This window comes from Chaetomium globosum, genomic scaffold (assembly GCF_000143365.1).
Source record: "Chaetomium globosum CBS 148.51 scaffold_7 genomic scaffold, whole genome shotgun sequence".
Lineage (NCBI taxonomy): Eukaryota > Fungi > Ascomycota > Sordariomycetes > Sordariales > Chaetomiaceae > Chaetomium > Chaetomium globosum.
In genome coordinates this window covers 286550-306482 of record NT_165982.1, presented here as the reverse complement: position 1 = coordinate 306482, position 19933 = coordinate 286550, and the positions used below count along the sequence as shown (strand labels likewise).

Sequence of the window (19933 nt, the reverse complement as noted above, 5' to 3'; positions counted from 1 at the left end):
CGATACCCGTTTCCCCCGACCCCTCCCTATTACCCCAACCCTGTAACTACCGGAGATCTCCGATGGACCTCCAATCGCAGCCCCTGGTCAAGGGAGCATCAAAGCATCCTTGGCTCCCGGGAACCCTCCCAAGCTCCAGAATCCAATGCAGAAGGAACAGCCGAGCACCACATCCCAAGAAGCACAACCCAATACGGCTCACCTCACACTACCTCCACCGCCCACTATTCCAATCTTCTCCATCGGCCCCCCTCCTGCCCTCGCACTTGACATGGCCCCCATATCCTAACTGCTGCACACCAACTCACAACCTGGGTCAATAGCCCGAGCCAACCCAGGTCTGGCCGAAGCAGCCAAGGGCCAAGGCTTTTCCCCGCATCCGGGGGGGACTGGGGGGAATGCCTCGGCGAGCCCAATCAGACCCCCATGCTCGATGGAGAGACGTTGTGTGCAAGACAGGACGATTTACCAGATCCGGGTGTGGGCGCCGTTCCAGGTAGGGAGGCGTTTGTGTTGCGCACGTGGGACGGGGAGGCGAAAAAAAAGCCTGGAGCAGGGCTGCGCATTGGTGGGAGGGTGGTTGGGTGGTTCGAGATGCGACTGAACATGTCCAGGAATCCGAAGGTTCGACAGGGATACCCCTTTGTGTAATAAGCGCGATAACTGCCGCTGGCTGCTCCGCAAACGCGGGGAAAGGGGAGGGGAGTGGGTTGTGGAGGAGGGGAGGGATGGGCTGAGGGGCTGTGGAGAGACGCGAAACATGCTGGAGCAGACGGACAATCTTGACAAGCTGCAACAAACCAACTTCTCTCCGAATCTGGGGTACCTCTGTACCTCTAGCTTGGTTGGCCCTTTGCACGCCTGGGCGCTAATCCAGTCAGGTCGTAGTGTTGTGCTTCCCGAGCTCGGCACGGTACGGTAGTCCTTCGCCAGCCGATGCACCGAGTTCTGGCTTTCCTTGCGATTGGGGTCCCTACCGAGCGGAAAGGATGGGTGTGTGGGCGCCAGAGCCTCCGGGGATGCGCCTCAACCACCCACAGCTCTCCCGATCCGGCCATCAAGTCTGTGGCGTAATCAGCACTCTTCCATTCGATGGCCACGCAGCGGTGGATCAAGTCTAACGACTTGGCAGTTGCATCCACGGCCACAACTAGGACCCCGTCCCCTGGAACCTCGGTCTGTTATCGCTGGGCAACCGAGTCACTCTCTCAGTTGTCCACTTTGATGTTTGGGCGGTGTGGGATGTGGGATGTGGGTGAGGGGCACAGCACGATCTGCTGTCAACGACAAGCCCCCGAAAGATGGGATGGCTGGAACATACACTTTTAGACCCGAGCAAGCACAAAGATATGTATGTACACAATGGGAGGATAACTCGAAGAGCGGGAGGAACTGGCCGGAGTCTAAACAAAAACGTGGCAAGGTCACATTAGCATGGCTGTAAAGCTGGTTGATAGATACACTGTCATTCTGACGCACCTTGTTGTGGTAGGAGAACGCCCTTGCATTTGCAATTTGAGTAACACTAGCCTAACTATGAATAGAGGTTCTGGATCATCCATCACGAAGGGGCCAGGTGACTATCTCACCGGAGACCTGCAAGACAGACAGGGAGCCATTCAAACCATGGTTCTGGAACGGGAGGGTATGGGGGATTCCGGTGTCTCGGGCTCGCCCAGATGACTCTCATTGTTCGAAGATCGCGACTTGCATGGCGCCAATATCCTGGGCCTGGCTGTTGGTTTGGTCAACCTCGGTATTCGGGTCTCGACCTCGGTTGGACTTAGCCCTGACTTGGCGGTTTTTCTGGGGCAGACTTGGCTGTATCTTCGGTCCAGTAGCGGTTGATTTGAAGTCGGGAGTCCCGTGCCGGAGACGGATTCTGCGTGCGACGGGCCATGGGCGATTCTTTTTTATCAATGGCTTGGGGCAAGGAGCCGTCTAAGGAAATCTCGAAGTCCTGATCAACAACGGCGGTCCCCAGGTTGCCGTCGTAGATCTGTGACCTTCGTAGCAAAATGATCGGTTTGATCTCGCTCGGTTGAACTTGGGTTGCCGGCACTGCTCTACGAGGCTGGACAACGCTCGTACCCCGAGGTGACTCCACACTCCCATCGCTGTCGCTGCTGTCACTCTCGTCATCGCGGCCGCCAACAGACGGACTGGGCTGTACAACAGACGGACTGGGCTGTACAACAAATGGAAGGGGCTGAACCGCAGGGACTGTAGCAGAATATGCTTCGGAGCCCCTGAGGGTGTTGGCGCTGATAGAAATATTTCGGCGGTTTGGCTTTTCTTGAAGTAACGCGGCACGGGGTTTCTGAAGGCCAAGTTCTGCTACTGCGCTGTCCACCCTACGTGTCATTTCCCTCGATTCCAGCCAGCACCCCAAAATCTTGACGACGAACCCGAGTACCGATGCGCAAGCGACGACTGCCAACACAGTTATCAGTGCGATTTGAGTGCCACTCCAGCCGCTCGCTGGCTGGGCTTCTGAACTGCCGGTTTCCATCGTCTTTAAGAAGTTAAGTATGGATACTGAAGTGGCTTGGTCGTGCTGGGAAATGCCCTGTGGTTTCTGATGGTTTCTGGTAGTTTGTGCGAGAGAGGCAACCCGAAGGTAAGTTGGTCTTATCCCTTTCAGGGCCCTTATATATTTCGTTGGGATCCTGTGCTAACTGGACATAGCTTATCACGAATGGCTTTGTCTCGGGGGGTCCTGCTGCTGCCTTGCATTAGACGACCAATTCCCTTCCTGCCATCACCGGAAACAAAGGGAACTTGACGGCAGAGAAAGCATTGTGCTAGAACAACTTAAAGCGCTTCGAATCTTTTCGGCAACTCGATTGGTCGCTTATACCGCAAGGCAAATGCTATTTTCTTTTTGGCATACTCGAGTATTGGCTGACAAGCATTACCAAAACCCAGCACGGGCGGGCCTTCGATTTGGCATGATTTTCGGACTGGGAGGCGAAGTCAAGTCAAAGCGAAATGGAGAGCAGACTTGAGCGAAGTCGGGCTTGTGGTGTGCCGCGAGCGAGACCGAAGGAAGGACGTTGCAAGATCAAGCGACGGAGGTCGGGCGATGACTCCAAGTTGGAAAGAAGCGGGCAAACCTTCTCCCCGTCACAATTGCTATTCCTTGGGGGCCTCAACCGGGTGCTTTTCAAGAGGGAAAGAGATGGAAGGCAGAATGGCGGGACTTCTTTTCAATTTAATGTAAGCACTTTTCACTCGTTCCCTGTTCATTTTCTCCTTTAGTTCTTTCCTTACCTACCCCCCAATCTTCCCTTGCGCCCTTTCACTTCTCACGATTGAGCTTAAGTGAGCTCAAGCAACTGCATCACTTGATAAATGTTGCTAATACACACCGCGGATGAAGAAAAGTTCAACTATCATGCACCCGAGCACCCCAGATCTCCCCTTTCTGTCGGAACCCAGGGCAGCTCTCCCGTTCCCGCGCAATCCGCTCTTCCACACTTCCTCAAGGAGAAGCAACTTCCCTCCCGCCCGTACAACGCGAGCCTTCCAAAAACGGCACTGGTGGGCAGCAAAACCGGGTTTTCTGGCAGTTGTCTCAACCTGATACCTACCGAATGTGGAGTTTATCAACCCAAGTCGTTTTTATGCCTCTGGCTTCGTCGAGCCGCCCTGCCGCCCTGCCGCCCTGGGCCCTCTTTCCCGCCGGAAACAAGACGGCGTGGTTTTGAAGTCGCCAATTCACCCGAAATACACGGGGCGACTTGTGCTGGTGTGGCCCACCACGGGCATTTGCAGGTCTCTCAATGGTCGCTTGGACTTTACCCCGGAAAGCAACCGGCGATCTTCAAAGAACAGGGTTTGTTGTTCCACCGATTTCAGTCTTTCGACTTCGAGAAAAGGTGCACCGTTGGGAGAAAAATGGGTCTCAGCTTGCCGATCCCACGGCCGTGACCCGGGCATGGGAAAGAGAACAAGGCGATCTGCACGCCGGGATGAGACGCTCTCTCCATTTAAATATATGAATTCCTCCGTTCGGACCTCCTTCTTCCGCCTCTCCCCCACGCGCAAGCTCGTCAGTATCACGACCAGCGCGTCAGTCTCACGTCCTGGATGCGGCTCGCCCAATCCCAGACCCCAGAATGGTGATGCATGGCTGAGGTTCTGAGGGCGTGGCCGTCAAGGGGTTGGCAACAAGAACCGGGTTGAGCAAGCAGATAGTTAATATAAATAGAGCTTCCCATCCCAGCCCCCATTGTCAGCTTTGTGACGGAGACCACCGAGCAACTTACAGCATCCCCCTACATCCACAATGAAGGCCTTCACTCTCCTTGCGGCTGCCTCAGTGGCCTCGGCACACACCATCTTCGTCCAGCTCGAGGCGGATGGCACAACATACCCGGTGTCTCACAGCCATCCGGACCCCGGAACCTACGATGGCCCCATCACCGACGTCACCTCGGACGACGTTGCCTGCAACGGCGGCCCCAACCCGACGACCCCGTCTGGCGAGATCATCACCGTCACCGCCGGCACCACCGTCAAGGCCGTCTGGAGGCACACTCTCACCTCTGGCCCCGACGACGTGATGGATGCGAGCCACAAGGGCCCGACCCTGGCCTACCTCAAGAAGGTCGACGACGCTGTGTCCGACAGTGGCATCCGGCGATGGATGGTTCAAGATCCAGGAGGACGGCTACAACGGCGGCCAGTGGGGCACCAGCACCGTCATTGAGAACTCTGGTCTCCACACCATGTAAGATGCCTCACGAGTGTGCTCGACTATAGGTACTAACCATCCGCAGCGACATCCCCGCTTGCATTCCCGAGGGCGAGTACCTCCTCCGTGCCGAGATGATTGCTCTTCACAGCGCCGGTTCCCCCGGCGGTGCCCAGCTCTACGTAAGCTTCCTCCCCACTGATCATCGCCAGCCAACCCCCCCCCCCCCGCCCGCTAACATCATGACCAGATGGAATGCGCCCAGATCAAGATTGTTGGCGGCTCCGGCTCGGTGCCCTCCAACACCGTCAGCTTCCCTGGCGCGTACCCGGCCAACGACCCCGGGATCGTCGTCGACATCTACTCCATGTCGCCCTCCGACGAGTACAGCATCCCGGGCCCGGACGTCTTCTCCTGCTAGGGGTAGTCTTGGTGGCGGGAGCTATTATCCCTAACTCGCGTGTCTCTTCAAAGCTATCAGCTATTCGCGTTGCTCGTAGAGGTGGGCGGGTTGGTGTGGGTTTGGTAGTGAATTGGGTGGGTGCATAGCGGTGTATGGGAATGACCTATGATTTCGATGTACACACTGTCGATGGGACGCGTACATTATATGATACCCGAGACGGGTCCCTTTCTGGCTTCGTCAAGTTTCTTCTAGAAACAGTTATATGTGACACGCCGACCATACCGCCGAGACATGCACAATATTTGTCTTCCATTAGTTCTTCCCCAAATCCCTCCTCACCCTCCACACCTTGCTCCCCACAGCCCGCCTTTGGCTCCCGTGCAGCATTTCCACCCACGGCACCTCGCCAACCATCCTCCGCGATTTCCTGCCGCCGGCCTCCCGCTCAGCACCCACATCGCCCCCATCCCCACTCTCACTTTCATCTCCACTGTCACCCTCACCCTCACCCTCACTTTCATCTTCACTGTCATCCTCACCCCCATCATCCCCATACCCATCCCCATCCCCATCCTCACCACCCTCCAACCCCACACTCCCCACACCACCCCCCCTCCCAACCCCCCTCAGATACAAATCCTCGCCATACGCCCACGTCGGCGTATCAAACCGCCCCGCCACCAACACCAATCCCTTTGCCGCCGTCTCCCCACCGCCACCACCCCCATCGTGCAGACCCAAAACACCATCAACCACCCCCCGCGGAGTCCAGCAACTGCAGCTCTACCTCGCACGGTATCCACGCCGCGCACGAGCCCGAGGCCCGAGGAGGCGGGACTGTTCCGGGGCGAGGGTGGCGGGATCGCGGGTTGGGGAGGAGAGCGCAGGCGGGAGTCTGTTTGGGTTTGGGGTTGGTGTTCTGTTGCTTTAGGGGTGTCGAGAGCGGGTTGATGCGGGTGTTTTTTGCCAAGGGTGGAGGAGGAGGAGGACGGAGGGGGAGGGGGAGGGCGCTGGGGTGGGCATCAGCGTCAGCGTCGGTGTCGGTATCGGTATCGGGGAGGAGGTACCCCAGCGCGGCGCGGTCCTCGAGCTTGACTAGCGCGAGGATGGTGCCGTTGATGGCCTCGGCGAGGAGCTCGGGGCGCCGGCTGGTGGTCGTAGCAGAGGATGCCGAGGAACCCTCTGTCTTTCCCGGCGTAGCGCACGCGCCAGGGGCGCAGCTCGCTCAGTGGTGTTGGATCCCAGGTTGGGTAGGGTTGCTGGGTGGGCGGGTGTAGGTGGAAGTAGGACATTGTCTGCATTGTGCGGAAGTGGAGGGATGTGCGCGTGGAGGACGCCTCGCTGGGCTGGGAGGGGAGCATGGAGAAGGGGGTTGGAGGAGTGGTGGCCGTGCAAGCCTCTTGGAGGCTGTTAACCGTTTCTTCGGGGCCATCTTGTGACATGTAGATGACTTCGGTCGGGCGGACGGCCATGATTAGCTCACTTAGGATATCAAGGCCGGTGCCTTGGACCCAGCCTGGTGTGTTGACCACCAGCGGTGGTTTGGGATCCGAGTGTCGTTGGTAGTGCATGAGGAGGTCGAGAACGCACTCGATGTAGTGGGCCGGGTCGAGGCCCGGTGTGACGGATGCGATGGCGTGGGCCCGAAGTTGGCCTTCTGCCGGTGTGAGGGTGGGATGGCAGAAAGGCGGAGACAAATTTGGTATAGTGATATTAAACAGGGAGATGACTCCAGGAGGAGAATACTCCGGCTGCCCCAGGGTTTATGTCGAGGACCATCACGCTCGACCAGGGCCTGTTCTTGGAGCCAGCCCGGTCGGTGATGAAGCGGTTCGTCAGGAGTCGCCCAAACGTTGACTTCCCCGATGACTTTGGCCCACACAGAAACATCACAGGAGTCCCTTTCCGTTTCACTGCGGCCAGCCCCGAGAGTTTCTTGTTCCACTGCGCCGGAGAGACCAGCTCCTGCAGGACGACCCTCTTAGGGACATCCTGGGAAGTGTATATCTGCTTAGGTTAGCCGGTGGATGGGGTCAAAGCTGGGTGGGCTACACAAACAATTTGGAAGGTCGTAGCGTGGTTGGACTTGGGACTTTGAGCTCGTTGCTTGCGGACTCTCATTCCAGAGTTTGGCAAAGGCAGGATTCAGGGCTGCCAATTGCCTCAGCCCTTTGGCGGCAGGGTGGGGTTGAAGCTCGAGGACTGTATCATCTGCGGTTCGGAGAACGGCCACGGCATGGCAATGGGGAGCATGAACCCACTGGACGGGGTCGGACGAGGTCAAGATGGCACCGGCGAACGTAGCTTCGCCCTCGCGGACCTTGATGCCGAAACTCCCAAGAACGACTAACCGCTATGTTTTGTTAGCACCGAGACTACATAGGGGGGGGGGGGGGGGGAATCGCGCCCCTTACCTCTCCTTCAGAGGCAACTAGAACAATACGGCCGCCGGGTTTTCGTTGGAGATTCTTCTTGTTGGGCTTGAAGGATGAGTGGTGCCTGACGAGTATCCCGTTGGACTCAAGGCCGGGGGTGGAAGGGCTGGGTTGAATCAGTACCGCAAAGTGAAGACGACGATGAGTTAACGTCAACACCAGGGAGATGTGCACCTACCCTGAACCCGCTGCCCCGATTTCGAGACCTTGTGCTTGCTTCGCATCGGCCACGACCGGTGCCTCTGGGGACTGGCGCTTGGTCCGGCGACCTACGACAGACCGAGCCGAGGGGGTCTCACTCTTTCTCAACTGGGCAGACCGGGGATTTTCTAGCACTGGCTCCGGGGTAGCCTTCTTCTCAACATTGTTGTTTTTCGCAACTGCCGTCGTTGCCCATAATTGTTGCCGCGCTGCAAACGCGCTCATCGCTGGATCGCGTCAGCATGGCTGCAACAATTTATTGAATTGAATTAGTTTTTGAGGATTTCCATACCAGTTGGCGTAGAACTGCCGCTGCTACCGTTGCCGCCATCCAACTTCCTTCTTTTGTTTGTAGCCATTTCTTTTCCTTCTCCAAACAACAACAATTTGAGCAACCAACTTCAACTTCTTCCTCGCTTTCTCCGACTTCCAACCCCAAACCCAATTCTTCTCGAATCGTTTATTTCGCATCCACCGACTTCTGGCGGCGACTTCAATTCACAAACCACCTCAAACTTCAGTCAAGATTCAGCTCCTACGATCAAAGTCGCCCTTGCGCGACCTGACCAACAGATTCGGTCGAGCTTTCTTTCCTTCCAAAGGTTTGTGGTTCAATCGAAACTTTTTCCCTTTGTCCCAACTCCCCTGCAACCAATCATCTCCCACAGTAGCCGTTGTTGCAGCGACCCCACCAACCCCCACCTTCACAAGCTGGGCTGTTGCAGGGGTCATGCAGCAGGGAGAAGCTTATCGTGAATTTTTTTGGAGGCCGGAAAAAAAACGGCAGGAAACAAACAGCGATCACCTTCAATTCTGTCGCTTCTTGCCCGTTCTTGTTGTTTTTACTTCCTTCCACCCCAACGTCTCGCAATTCGAACTTTGTCTTTTTGCGATTAACCGCTAAAATCAATCCTCATGGCAGGGCCGCGCGCGCCTATCGGCACTCTCTCGCAGCACGCCGCCACTGCTGCGGGCCTCGTGCGCGGTATGGTTCCCAAGATGTTCACTCGAACCGACCCAAAGCGCACTCGCAATGCCGATAAGCCTGTGGAGAGCGAGAGCGAGAGCGACAGTGACAGCGACAGCGACAGCTCCAGTGGCAGCGATACCGAGACGAAACGTGACACCAAGAGCTGGGGAGAAACAATGAAAGCGAAGAAGTTGCGTCGACGCCAATCAACACAGGCAAACTAGCCAAGGCCGGATCCAACCTTGCTGCATCGCCCAAAGCGAAGGGCTCGAACTCTGCTACCAAATCTGCCACTCCTAAGAAACGTCCAGGACTCTGAGTCGTCCGCAAGCGAGAGCAGCAGCGAGGACGATGAGGACGACAAGATGGCCGTCGATTCCGAGCCAGACTCAAAATCCGAGAAGAAAACCATAAAAAGCAAGAGTGCGCAAGTAAAGCTTAAGGCAGAGGACACGAGTTCCGACGCCGAGAGCGCGTCCAGCGATGAAGAGTCCGACGGCGATTCTGCGCCTGCGGTTAAGCCAGATCGCAAGGCCGATTCCGCGCCGGTGAAAACCTCTTCCTCAGATGAAGAGTCAGCCTCTGAGAGCGAGGCTGAAAGTGAGAGTGAGGACGAGAGCCAGGATGATAGCGAGGATGAACCTGAGCCAGCGCAGAGGTCCAAATCGAAGTCGGCGCCGGGCCCCAAATCTTCTACGACTGTCAACGGGAACACGAAGGGCAAGGAGGTAGCTAGCCGCTCTGAGAATACGAGCGACGCGGAGTCAGCCGATACGGAGCAGTCCGCCTCGGACTCCGAGGATGAGGATATGACCGAATCCACCGCCGTTGAGAAGCTGAGTGGAAAGACCACAGTGTCAGTATTCCCAGCTCCCCCCCCCCCCCCCCCTCCCCGAGAAATCAAGCGCTAACCATTTTGCAGCCCACCGCCCCGTGAAATTGTTACGCAGGGGTTCCATCTTCGCAAAGCAAAGGAGAATGTCGATGCCGCTGCGGTTGCCCGTGCCTTCAAGAAAGCAAAGGCAGAAAGGCAAACAGATTTGGTACTTCACGACTCCAAAGTCTGTGCCTATCGAAGTTATCCAGAAACACGCTATTCCCCTGGACAAGGTTCCATGCTGGAAAGGGCCATTTTTGCTCATGAGGGGAGCGAGTACACCGGCCAGTTTGAAGAGCCGGTAAACCACGCCATCAAGGTCCTCATCCCTGGAAAGACAGGGACTAGTTATGAAGCTCGTATGTTGAGTGAAACGTGTTTAACAAGCTGTTTACTGACCCTCTGAACAGACAGCCAATCGGTCGATCGCGTTCTGCACATCACTCGTGTGACACGGTTCCGGGGAGGAGGGCGGAAGCGAGCCTGCCTTGGCCGCCGCATCGACTGCCGCCGTCGCCAAAGCCTCCTCGGCCTCAGCCGAAGAACCTGAAGGCTCGTTATCAACCATTCGGTGTCGCTAAGTGGTGGCGCCGGCACAATTGGAATGGGACGCATCGCGACGATGACGATGTTGAGATGACCCAGGGCACTCTCCGCTAAACGCCAAATCCGGCACGCCGAAAAAGGCCGCCAAGAAGCGCAAGCACGGCGATAGTCGAGAAGGGGAACGCCAACCAACAGGACATCGCGTCCACGCCCGTCAAGAAGTCCAAAAAGGTTCGGGTCGAGAGCGCCAGCATCGAGCAAGTCGATCCATCTCCGGCCGAGTCTGAACCGTCTCCCGTTAAGAAATCGAAGGGCAAAGAAAAGTCCAAGAAGAACGCCTCATCCTCGGCCGAGGAATCGAGCGAGGTCAAGAAATTTCCAAAGGTCACGCCCATTTTACCTCCTGTTGTTCCCGGCGTGAAGAGTCCTTAGGCAGGCTCTTCATCTCAGGACACCACCCAGCGGAACATCCGCGCGGCGAGCGTCCCTCCCGGCTACCAGTCCATGTCGGAGATGCGTAAGGCGACCGAGGCCGCGCAGGCTATGCCGCCTAACACCCCGACCAAGACACGGATCGCCTCCTTGACCCCGGTCCCCATTCCAGGTGTTTACACGCCTCGAAAAGTGATTCCTTCGCAACCTTGGACTGCGAAGGGCCCATCCAGCAACCTGGCGCCGCCCAACGGCACCCCGAATGGCACACGCTACGGCACCCCGTCAGCTTCTTCCCAGCCCCCCAAAGGCATCTTGAAGACGCCCGACCGCGAGCAATCTTCTGGAGGAAAGGACACCCACTCGGGTAGCCAGGGCAAGTCCAAGAAGAAAATTGCGAAGAAGAACCGAATGCCTCGTATTTCCTGGCAGGGGGGTACCAAGTGTGGTCATGGCTCCTATTGAGGAGTATACATCAACCTCGAAATCCGTCGGGGGGGGTTCCGTGGCCATGGAGTTTTCATCATCAATTTCCGCCTTTGTTCACGGGATACGTTCCACTGGGCCACGTACATGCTCGATCTTTGCGCAACACGGGTCACCGTGGTTTTTTGCATGCGAAGTGACCCGACAAGGCTTTCTTTTGCTCATTTCTCTTTGCTATCTTTGTAACCACACGAGTTTTGTACGATTACCTCTCTCGGATATCTTGGGCGTTTTAGGAGATACCTGGTCTATATGCAGGCCGATCTGGATGGCCATTCCGATGATGATATCTTGGAAGGAAGGTGTCGGCTGGGTCAATCGCCCGCATTGACCGAGATGGGGAGATGGAATGATTCGCTTCAAGCACGAATCGAAACCCAATATTGGAGGCTAGGCCGGATGCCCGAGTCTCGCTACCTACATACATACCTAGCTTACCTTGCGGCAGTAATAAACATGCTTTGGAACTCGTGGTGGTAGAGTCATATGTTCTGGATGTTGGCGTTAACTAACAATAACTCGCCGAGTCTCAAAAAGGGGCCGCTTCAATGCGCGTTTTCAACTTCGGCCTAGGAACATCGTGTCCCATCCCGTCCCCGTTCCCGTCCCCGTTCCCATTCCCAAACCCGCCTCCGCCCCCGTCTCCGGTTTTGCCCTCTCCCATACTATTTAATCCCCGCGACTCATCTCACCAACAATGTTCGAGACAAAAACCCATTTTGGTATCCCGGATCACATCACATGACAACCAGCACCGGGTCGGAACCTCACGAACCCATCATCACCCACCCACGTTCCCACGTGTCCACACGGCCGATGGTGTGCGGCTGAACCCCAAGAAACCCACCTTTTTTTTCTGCTTTTATCCTCCAAACCGCCGACCCCCCCTGCCTGCAGCCAACGGCAATCTAACTCAACCTTCCCACACCCACCCCGGCAGTGAGATTGAGGCTGAGCCAGACTTCGCGCAGGTCGCCTTTTCCAAACAAGGGCGTTTTCTTAATTCAACGACATCTCCTTCCTTCCTTGTTAGGGTACGAGGAGACAGGACCGAAACTTGACCGACGACGACGATAGCCACGCAGAATAAGCATCAGGTTTTGCAAATCCAATACAGCTTGTCTATTAGTATTTATTCATTTCGTCCTAGCCCACCAACCCATCAACCCTCACTCAACACCCCCGACCTCCAGTGGGTATCAACCTCGCCCGTCAACACCACAAAACCAGCCGCCCCAAGCCCGCGGTGGCACACAACCCAAGGTGTGGTTGGTACTTCCTCTTTTCTCTCATCATCCCCTTCCTTCCATCACCGACCGCCGTTAACCCCCCACACTCCCACCACACATGCACCGCATCCAACGCATTATCATTACCCACTCTCCGTCTCCCGCCCACTCCGTCGTCCTTCTACCCCCCCATAACCACACCACCCTTCTTCTGTACCAGGGGAGGAGGAAACAGACGAGGTGAGAGAGAAGACAAGAAAAAGGGAAGAAAAGAAAAGAGGATATTAAAAATAACCCATCCACTTCGATCCAGCCAACCAACCCAGCGCGACGCAACGATCTAGACCAACCCACCCCGATCCAACCGCTCAATCCTCCGTCCGCCACCTCTCTCCTCCCCGACGCCGCCCTCCCCATCCCCGAAAAAAAAAAAAAAAAAACCACCGCAACCCCCCCATGCGATACCAAGCCTCCCTGATGCCCCCGATGCCCATGCCACGCCATGCAAAACGACAAAAAGACACCCCCCATCGCCCCAAACCGGGTGGGAGGGTGTAGTAGGTATAAACGTGCGTGTGAAGAAGAAAAAAAGTGTATGGGTAAGTGTGTAACGACTGTGAACGCGCGCGACGCCATGCAAATGCCCCTGGTATCTATCTATCCATTCCATTCCATTCCATCAAGCGAACGAGAGAGGGGGTATAAATGCATTTGCCGATCCATTTCCGTTTCCGATTCCGTTGGTGAGACTGAACCGAGCGAAAAGGCTGGTTCGGTGAAATGTGGTGAGACTCCTGGGAGGCTCCTGGGAGAGGGGAGGAGTGCCGGTCGGCTGACGAGCTGAGCAGGTTATTCGAGAGGGAAAAGGGTTGGCGGGTTGTTGTGGTTTGGAAGAGTGCTTCTAGGATTTGGTTCATTCGAACCTCGACTCGACTCGACGGCGCATGCCCAGAGCCTGCCGCGCATGCAGCCAACCCAGCAAGACGAGACGAGCTCAGCAGTAGCAGGAGCAGTGACCGACAGCAAGCCCGCTAAACAGCTCAGCGCCCGGCAAACGACTCGCCGCCCTCGCCCTCCTTCGCCGGTCCGAACCGCGCCTTGGTCCAGACGTCGTAGTGATCATCGCTCGGGGTGGTGGGGCTCAGGATGCCGGGGGTCGAACTGCTGCTGCCGCAGAGGGTGTCGCCACGGCTCATGGAGTCGAAGCTCGAGCTGCTGCCGAGCGTCCACTCGTCACTATCGCCGGTGCCCGGGCGCCGCAGCAGCCCGAGGCCGTATCCGAGGCCGTGCTCCTCGTCGAGGGAGCGGGGGCGGTCGCCGTGCTCGACGTACTCGTACTCCCAGCGGGTCGACTTGTCGAGCTGCGGGCGCGGGAGGAATTTGGTGCGCGCGATATAGTAGGCGACCGCGGCGAAGATTCCGCCGCCTACGAGGTCAATGGCGTAGTGGTGGTTGAGGTACATGGTGGACCACGAGATCCAGACGGCGTAGAAGATGAAAAAGGGCCGGAAGCGCGGGAAGCAGTACTGCATGAAGAGCGCCTCGAGGATGGCGTCGGCGGCGTGGAGGCTGGGGAAGGCACCGAAGGGCACGGGAGCGGTGGTGAAACTCGTCGTGTACATGTCGACACCAAACAGCTCGTCGATACGGCGCAGGCCTGCGGGAGACCCCTCCATGCCGTAGTGCGCCGGCTCCAAGCCGTGAAGCTTCTCATACCAGGGCGGTGTGCAGGGAAAGACGAGCTGGATGGTGACGCCGAGCATCGACATGTAGCCAAAGGCGCGGGCGAAGACCGGGGTGGTTCCCGGGGCGGCAAAAAGGAACATGAAGATGCTGCAGATCAGGGGTAGCGCAAAGTGGCCGAGGCCGTAGGGTACCCAGGCGATGACATCGAGGACGGCGTGGGTGTGGGCCGAGAGGATGTTGGAAAGATTTGCGCCGTACATAACGTTTTCGAGCGCAGGGAGCACTTTCACCCAGATATGCGGCCGATATTCAGCACCGATAAATCTATGGATCCCAAGAGTCAGCAACCTGGAATCGGCTCCTGGCCCTCGAGAGTTCATGTGCGGAACGCCTATGCTCGCTCCGAGCACATCCCGGGACACCACCAACTTACCGGCTCGCGAAGAAATAAAGCAGATACGTCCATATCGGCAATGATGGCAGAAAGAACTGCTGTGTAGCCGGCATCAGGAGCAGCAACCCGAGCACGACCAGCACCCCAGTCTTAATAAACGGCGCCGACGGTAGGATCGCCAGCGAAAAAAGAATAAACCCAAACGTCATGGGGTGTTGCAAGTCCCAAATAGTCCACCTCCTCGAGCGCAACGCCCTCATCGACTTCAACACATCAAACGACCTCTGCAGTTTTGTGATGTCATCGGGTTGGTTATGGCTTTTGGATCCTCGTAGCTGCAGGCGCAACTTCCGGGCGGAGCGGTACTTGTGTGGTATCGGGTTCAGCTGGGCTAATGTGCCGGGCCATCTTAGAGGCAACAGTTTCGGCTTCATCGCCGGCGCTTGGGTAATCATGGCGGGGAATTCTTGAACGCCCTCCATGGTGGTGGACGACATCGGAAAGACAGAAAAGAGGATCGATTATAGGTAAGTAAAGAGCTCCTTGTTTCTGCTGCGAACCCCAAACACCGTCCTTCGAATGGCAAGAGTTTGGCTTTCCAGTTTCGGAGGCAAGGTAAGGGAGAAGGGAATGGAGGATGGCGAGAATCGAGGGATGTCGGACTTCGCTCGTTATTGTCGCTGCATAGGGATGCTTCGAATTACGGGCTTCTACTAGTGGCTAGGCCAGCTACCCGGGTCGCCCAAGGGAGGGGATCGGTGTTGACAGGTTCGAGGAGAAGGGGGATGAACGGGTTGGCGGCGGCGGCGGTGGTGGTTGGGAGAGAGAGAGAGAGGCACAAAAGGTCATGACGGTGTACTGCGGGCGGCGGACGGGATGGGGGGTTGGCGCGGGCGGGCGGGTGTCGGCTTTCATATGCAGCGAGGCGCTAAGAAAAGCGAGCAGAGAGACTGGCAAAGACTGGGCCACCGAAACGCCAAGGCCCCCCAATGTCGGTGCAAGTCTTGGGAATGCCCGCCTGCTGGGTGCGCGGGAATCATGGCTTGTCCGAGCCAACCGGAAGGTGGGGCTTGCATTTCAAAGACCTTGGAATCCCATCGTTGCTGCTTGCGGCAGCCCACGGAGCCACGGAAAGCAGATTCTCGGAATATTACTAAGCTCGCCGTTTCCATCGCTATCGCTGCCTTGACATTCGTTTTATGATTCATGTGCTATTACAACATGAAATCGAAACTGTCGTACACGAGCACTCGTGGAATCTGGGAGCTCGCCAGCAACGTTCCGCCACCTCATCCATCAGTCCCATCGCAGAAGGAAAAATACCGATTCGACTTGCCAAAGCTGATTGAGATCTCCTGACGAATCACATCCGCGGAACGGTGCGGAGCCTTTCCACTCGCGGACTCTCGGCATTGCGAGGTCTCAATCTTTGTCGCGTGACGTGTAGGGGTACCGCTGACCTCTCATCGGGCTCTCATCCGTTGCGAGGATATGGAATGTGTCTTCTGCCAGCGCCACGAGCTAAAAGCGGAACATGATGGACGGGGTTTGCGAATGGCCGGTCTACAAATCCACCAAATTCACGACAGGATTACTTGGCTCTTGCCGAAATCCGGCTGCCCCGTTTCGTGTGCAGTTTTTCTCAATCCCGGAGTTTAGGTACCGTTACTTTAAACCCGCCAAGCCCTCCAGGACGCTCGCCCAGGATGGAGGCACGGAAAGCCCCTGCTGGCCTCCCGGCCTTCCAGTCAGTCCATGGCGTCAACGGCAGACCGCCCACCAATCCAATCATGGGTTTCACACAAATGCTCCCGATCCGTGCTATCCGAGAGGCCTGTGCTCGGGTCCCTCGCATCGTGACCTGAGTGGCTGGATTCGGTATCACCAGCCAGCCCTGTTCGAGCTTTTGATGAAATGGCGGTTGTTCGTTTCGAAAGAATGCCCAACCACTGCGGCCAAATGCCGTGGGATTGAGATGGTGAAATTCCCCGTACCAAGTACGAAATACGACTGCGGTTTCCGCGTATTACGACGTAACTGCTCGGCCGCGTGAAAAAGAGGCCCGCTGAATGGGCGGGTGCCACTGCTGTGCCATGTTGCTGAGACACGCTTTGCGAGCTTGACGCCCAACCTGGAATGCTCCGGTGTTGGCATCAAGCGAGCTCTGCCATTGTTGTTGTCGTTGCCTCTTCCGGGTTGGGGTCGCCTAGCACAGTTTTTGCAACGGCGATCCGGCTGGCTCTGCGAATGATCGACCGGGGGATCGAATTCGATAAACGCCGAAAACCCCGTGACAATGGGACTAACTATTGTGGAAGTTCCTCTGCAGGTGTGTCAGCACACAGCTAGAGCGCAGCATACTGCCACTCCGAGCGAAGCTATCTCGACAATTGAAACCCCCCATGGTCTGTGGTGTGATGGCTGAGGGGGGTACCTAAATCCTTCCGTTACCCTATTTAGATAGAGGATTGCAACCTCTTAGCTATCCCTAAAGTTCCTGAAGCACGTCGGCTATTGTAGTGGGGTGGTATCAAACCCCCTTGGTTCCAACAGGCGCGTGTCGTGGTCAGTGTCGTGTGTCCTGTCGAGTCTGGGCCCAACCGCCTGCAGGAAACATGCCAGTGATCGTCTGCTGATCACAGAAGGTTGAACTTGATCCGCACGGGCCAATCGACACCTTTCCCAACGTTTGAATCAGAAATCACACACAAAAAAAGCCCACGACTCTAATAAGGACAGCACATGACTGATGTTTTGTTAGCTCCAACAGCCGCCCAATCAGCCAGGCAAAGGCGCATCCGCGATGGTAGCGGGTCCATAGAGCCAAGATGCTTGGTAACTGCCTGTTCCTGGTGGATTCAAGCAGATCCAGCGGATTGTTGAGGCCTAATTCTCGCCAACCATTGGGAACCCTGAAATCCGAAAACTCTGCCTTTTATTAACAGCTTCCTTTTTTTTTTTTTTTTCGCTTGTTTTAGTAATGGATTGGTCCCCTTGTTTCCTCGCCCAACACCAGGGTCCAGGTTCTCGGGAGTTTTATGCTACTCCTCACATACTTCGTACAGTTCGTTCTTCTCGAACTGGAAGGTTCGGCTTCAGATGTGTAAGCTGGCAAGGTATGCAGAAGTGGATGCACCCGAACAGCCATGCAGCCTCGTGCATCGCAGATCACGGGCGAAAAGTGACGTTCCTCCTCCTGACTCCTAAGTGACCACGGGTAATTCAAAGCTCCGTCCAAAGGAGCCCAAGCCTCGACTTGGCACAACCAACTGCCCAGAAGCCTCGAAAAATACCAAGTAAATACCAACCAACTAGCGTCCCCGCCATCCTTATGCTGCGCGCGATTTGATCCTCCAAGCAAACGGGGGGCCGTTGGTTCATCTCCGAGAGCGCCGCGTTTGCCGGGCGGCTGCCTCGCTTGCTTCCTTGCTTCCCCCACAACAAAAGATCGCAGCGTCGGTCCTCGGGGCTTCGGTCGGGCGACGGGTCTTTTGTGAACCCCGCCGAGAAAGTTACCGCGTGGCGCTAGACTTTGTCGGGCTAGACCGCCCATTCGGATCTTGCCGGGTTAGATCGGCCCACCGCCAATCGCTTTTCAGGGTCTGACAAAGCGCATGCATACGTGTGATACGGTGATACGGACGTTGAGGGTTTGGATGTGATGGGCAAAGGCGGTGGAAGAAGCAGTGCTTCGAGCTCGGAGGTGCTTGAAAGTTGGTTGGTGTAATATTATTATTTCTCTTATCACGCTAGGTACTAAGTACATGCGGTCCCTCAGCGATTAACTCGGTAGGAAAAACCATGCCTAAGCTGGATGAAAACCTCCGCACCTCCGCTGCGGCCTTGCCGCTACCCCGTGGATCCATCTCCTCGAAAGGGCTCACCCACCTTCCGAGGTCAAAGTAACGAAATAGATAAAATGAGTCGTAACCTCTGTTCCATCGATGCCCTTCTGCTACTCCGCTTCGGCCCCGCCGCGGGCCTCTTCGTTGTTCTCATTTTCCAGCTCTACCGCCAGCCGGAACTCGTTCAGCCTCCCCAGTCCAAGCACCCACCCCACCACTATGGCAGCCTTCTCCACGTTGGTTGGTGTAATAGATGTACCTAGTCTGTACAGAATAGAATTAGGCTTCTCGTTGCCCTAAACTCCGTTACCGGGGATAATGCAATGCGTCTGACACATGGTTGGAATTCATTTCGGCCGAAGTTGATCAGCACATCAGCAACCCAACACATCAGACCAAACAAAAGCCCGAGATGCCGTGCCCCCGTGCCTGGAAAAGCATAAGCTGACCACAACCGTGTTGGGCGATATGTTACCGAATCCTGAAAGATGATGATGTGACGGGAGACATTGTCGCAAGAAAACAACGTATATCGAAGGCACAGTCGTCCTCGGGCTAGCCATCAAACCAACATTACCCTGTCATCTCGCATACGGTATCTCGGACAGAATCCAGGCAGAAGAAAAACGACAACATGCTGCGTCTTAAAAAAAAAAAAAAACATAGGAGAAATAAGGAAAGAGAGAAAGGAAAAAAAAGGAAGACAGGTCCCCTCTAAGCAAGCCCAGACATCGTGATATATGGTTCCGAACTACGCGACGCAAGCACAAACAAAGAAGCATAAGAGAAGCCGAACCAACGTGGATTGTTTTCCTCCGGTATAAGCGTGCGTGACCAAAAAAAGAAAAAGGAGGGAAGAAAAAAAAAAACCGGCACGATCCCAGATCGTGACCTCGCTGCTCTCAAGATATCTCAAAACAAAGAAACCGAAGCTCGGGGCGCCATGCCATTCATTCATCAACTCACCCTCCCCAACCAACTCCACCTTCAACCCACAACCACCTCGTCTAACCAAGCAACCAAACATCACCAACTGAAACCAAGCCAGCCATATCCCCCCCCCAACACCCTTATAGTTTATAAACCCTTCTTGCCCAAGTCCCCACAGTCCTGGCAAGGGGCTTTCCAGCCTTGTCATTTTCCCCTTTTCCCTGTCGTTTTTCGCTTTCTCGGCGGCTCGCATCGCCGTTTCTCGATAGGCTGTCTCAGGCTTGTTGATTGAATGTTGCTCGAGTCCGATATGGAATAGTTATAAGAAGCTAAAATAGTTGACAGCCCCACTTACGTTATCTCCTAACCTGGAAGGTATGTAATGTGATGTGCCAATGCACCTCTACGCCGCGCACTGATCGACATGGCAGCAAATGGGGAGAGAGACCCTTTGCGGCCGAGCTTTTCCCGCCCACCCGACGGCACAACGGGGACTAGACCGAGCGGCTCGGGGGACAGAAAATGGAGAAATGGAGCCGTCCCCATCCTCCGCACCGTGGCACGACTGACTGGCACATGCATGGAAATCTAGGGTAGGGGTTTGTCTCGAACGAGTCCCTTTGGTTGATCAAAAGGCTCATGTTCGCTTAATCAGATGATTGATGTCTTGAAGTGAACTGACTACAATTGGGTTTTTACAGTTTCGAAACCACCAAGCGGATAACTTTATGACGTCAGATCAAAACTAAGAGCGCAAAACTGAACGTGGCCATCAATATTCAAGTTCAAACCCAGGG

General features: G+C 55.9%; 5 protein-coding genes across 5 annotated transcripts; 2 read left to right on the top strand and 3 right to left on the bottom strand.

Annotated features, from left to right (window-relative positions):
- Window positions 1-1783: 1783 nt before the first annotated feature.
- CHGG_09676 (uncharacterized protein) lies at window positions 1784-2512 on the bottom strand (the record flags this gene model as incomplete). The annotated part of the gene is made up of 1 exon (XM_001227602.1): window positions 1784-2512. The coding sequence occupies one exon, from the start codon at window positions 2510-2512 to the stop codon at window positions 1784-1786; it is 729 nt and encodes a 242-aa protein (XP_001227603.1).
- A 1779-nt stretch (window positions 2513-4291) lies between these two features.
- On the top strand, window positions 4292-4885 carry CHGG_09675 (uncharacterized protein; the record flags this gene model as incomplete). The annotated part of the gene is made up of 2 exons (XM_001227601.1): window positions 4292-4634; window positions 4851-4885. The coding sequence occupies 2 exons, from the start codon at window positions 4292-4294 to the stop codon at window positions 4883-4885; spliced, it is 378 nt and encodes a 125-aa protein (XP_001227602.1).
- Window positions 4886-5417: 532 nt separating this feature from the next.
- On the bottom strand, window positions 5418-7966 carry CHGG_09674 (uncharacterized protein; the record flags this gene model as incomplete). Its single annotated transcript, XM_001227600.1, has 6 exons — window positions 5418-5880; window positions 6173-6253; window positions 6396-6856; window positions 7192-7458; window positions 7520-7646; window positions 7719-7966. 6 exons carry the CDS (start codon window positions 7964-7966, stop codon window positions 5418-5420), a joined length of 1647 nt encoding a protein of 548 aa, XP_001227601.1.
- A 690-nt stretch (window positions 7967-8656) lies between these two features.
- Window positions 8657-11031, top strand: CHGG_09673 (uncharacterized protein; the record flags this gene model as incomplete). The annotated part of the gene is made up of 6 exons (XM_001227599.1): window positions 8657-8901; window positions 9013-9567; window positions 9634-9947; window positions 9999-10036; window positions 10330-10500; window positions 10567-11031. 6 exons carry the CDS (start codon window positions 8657-8659, stop codon window positions 11029-11031), a joined length of 1788 nt encoding a protein of 595 aa, XP_001227600.1.
- A 2290-nt stretch (window positions 11032-13321) lies between these two features.
- On the bottom strand, window positions 13322-14843 carry CHGG_09672 (uncharacterized protein; the record flags this gene model as incomplete). The annotated part of the gene is made up of 2 exons (XM_001227598.1): window positions 13322-14291; window positions 14401-14843. The coding sequence occupies 2 exons, from the start codon at window positions 14841-14843 to the stop codon at window positions 13322-13324; spliced, it is 1413 nt and encodes a 470-aa protein (XP_001227599.1).
- Between the last annotated feature and the right edge of the window lie 5090 nt (window positions 14844-19933).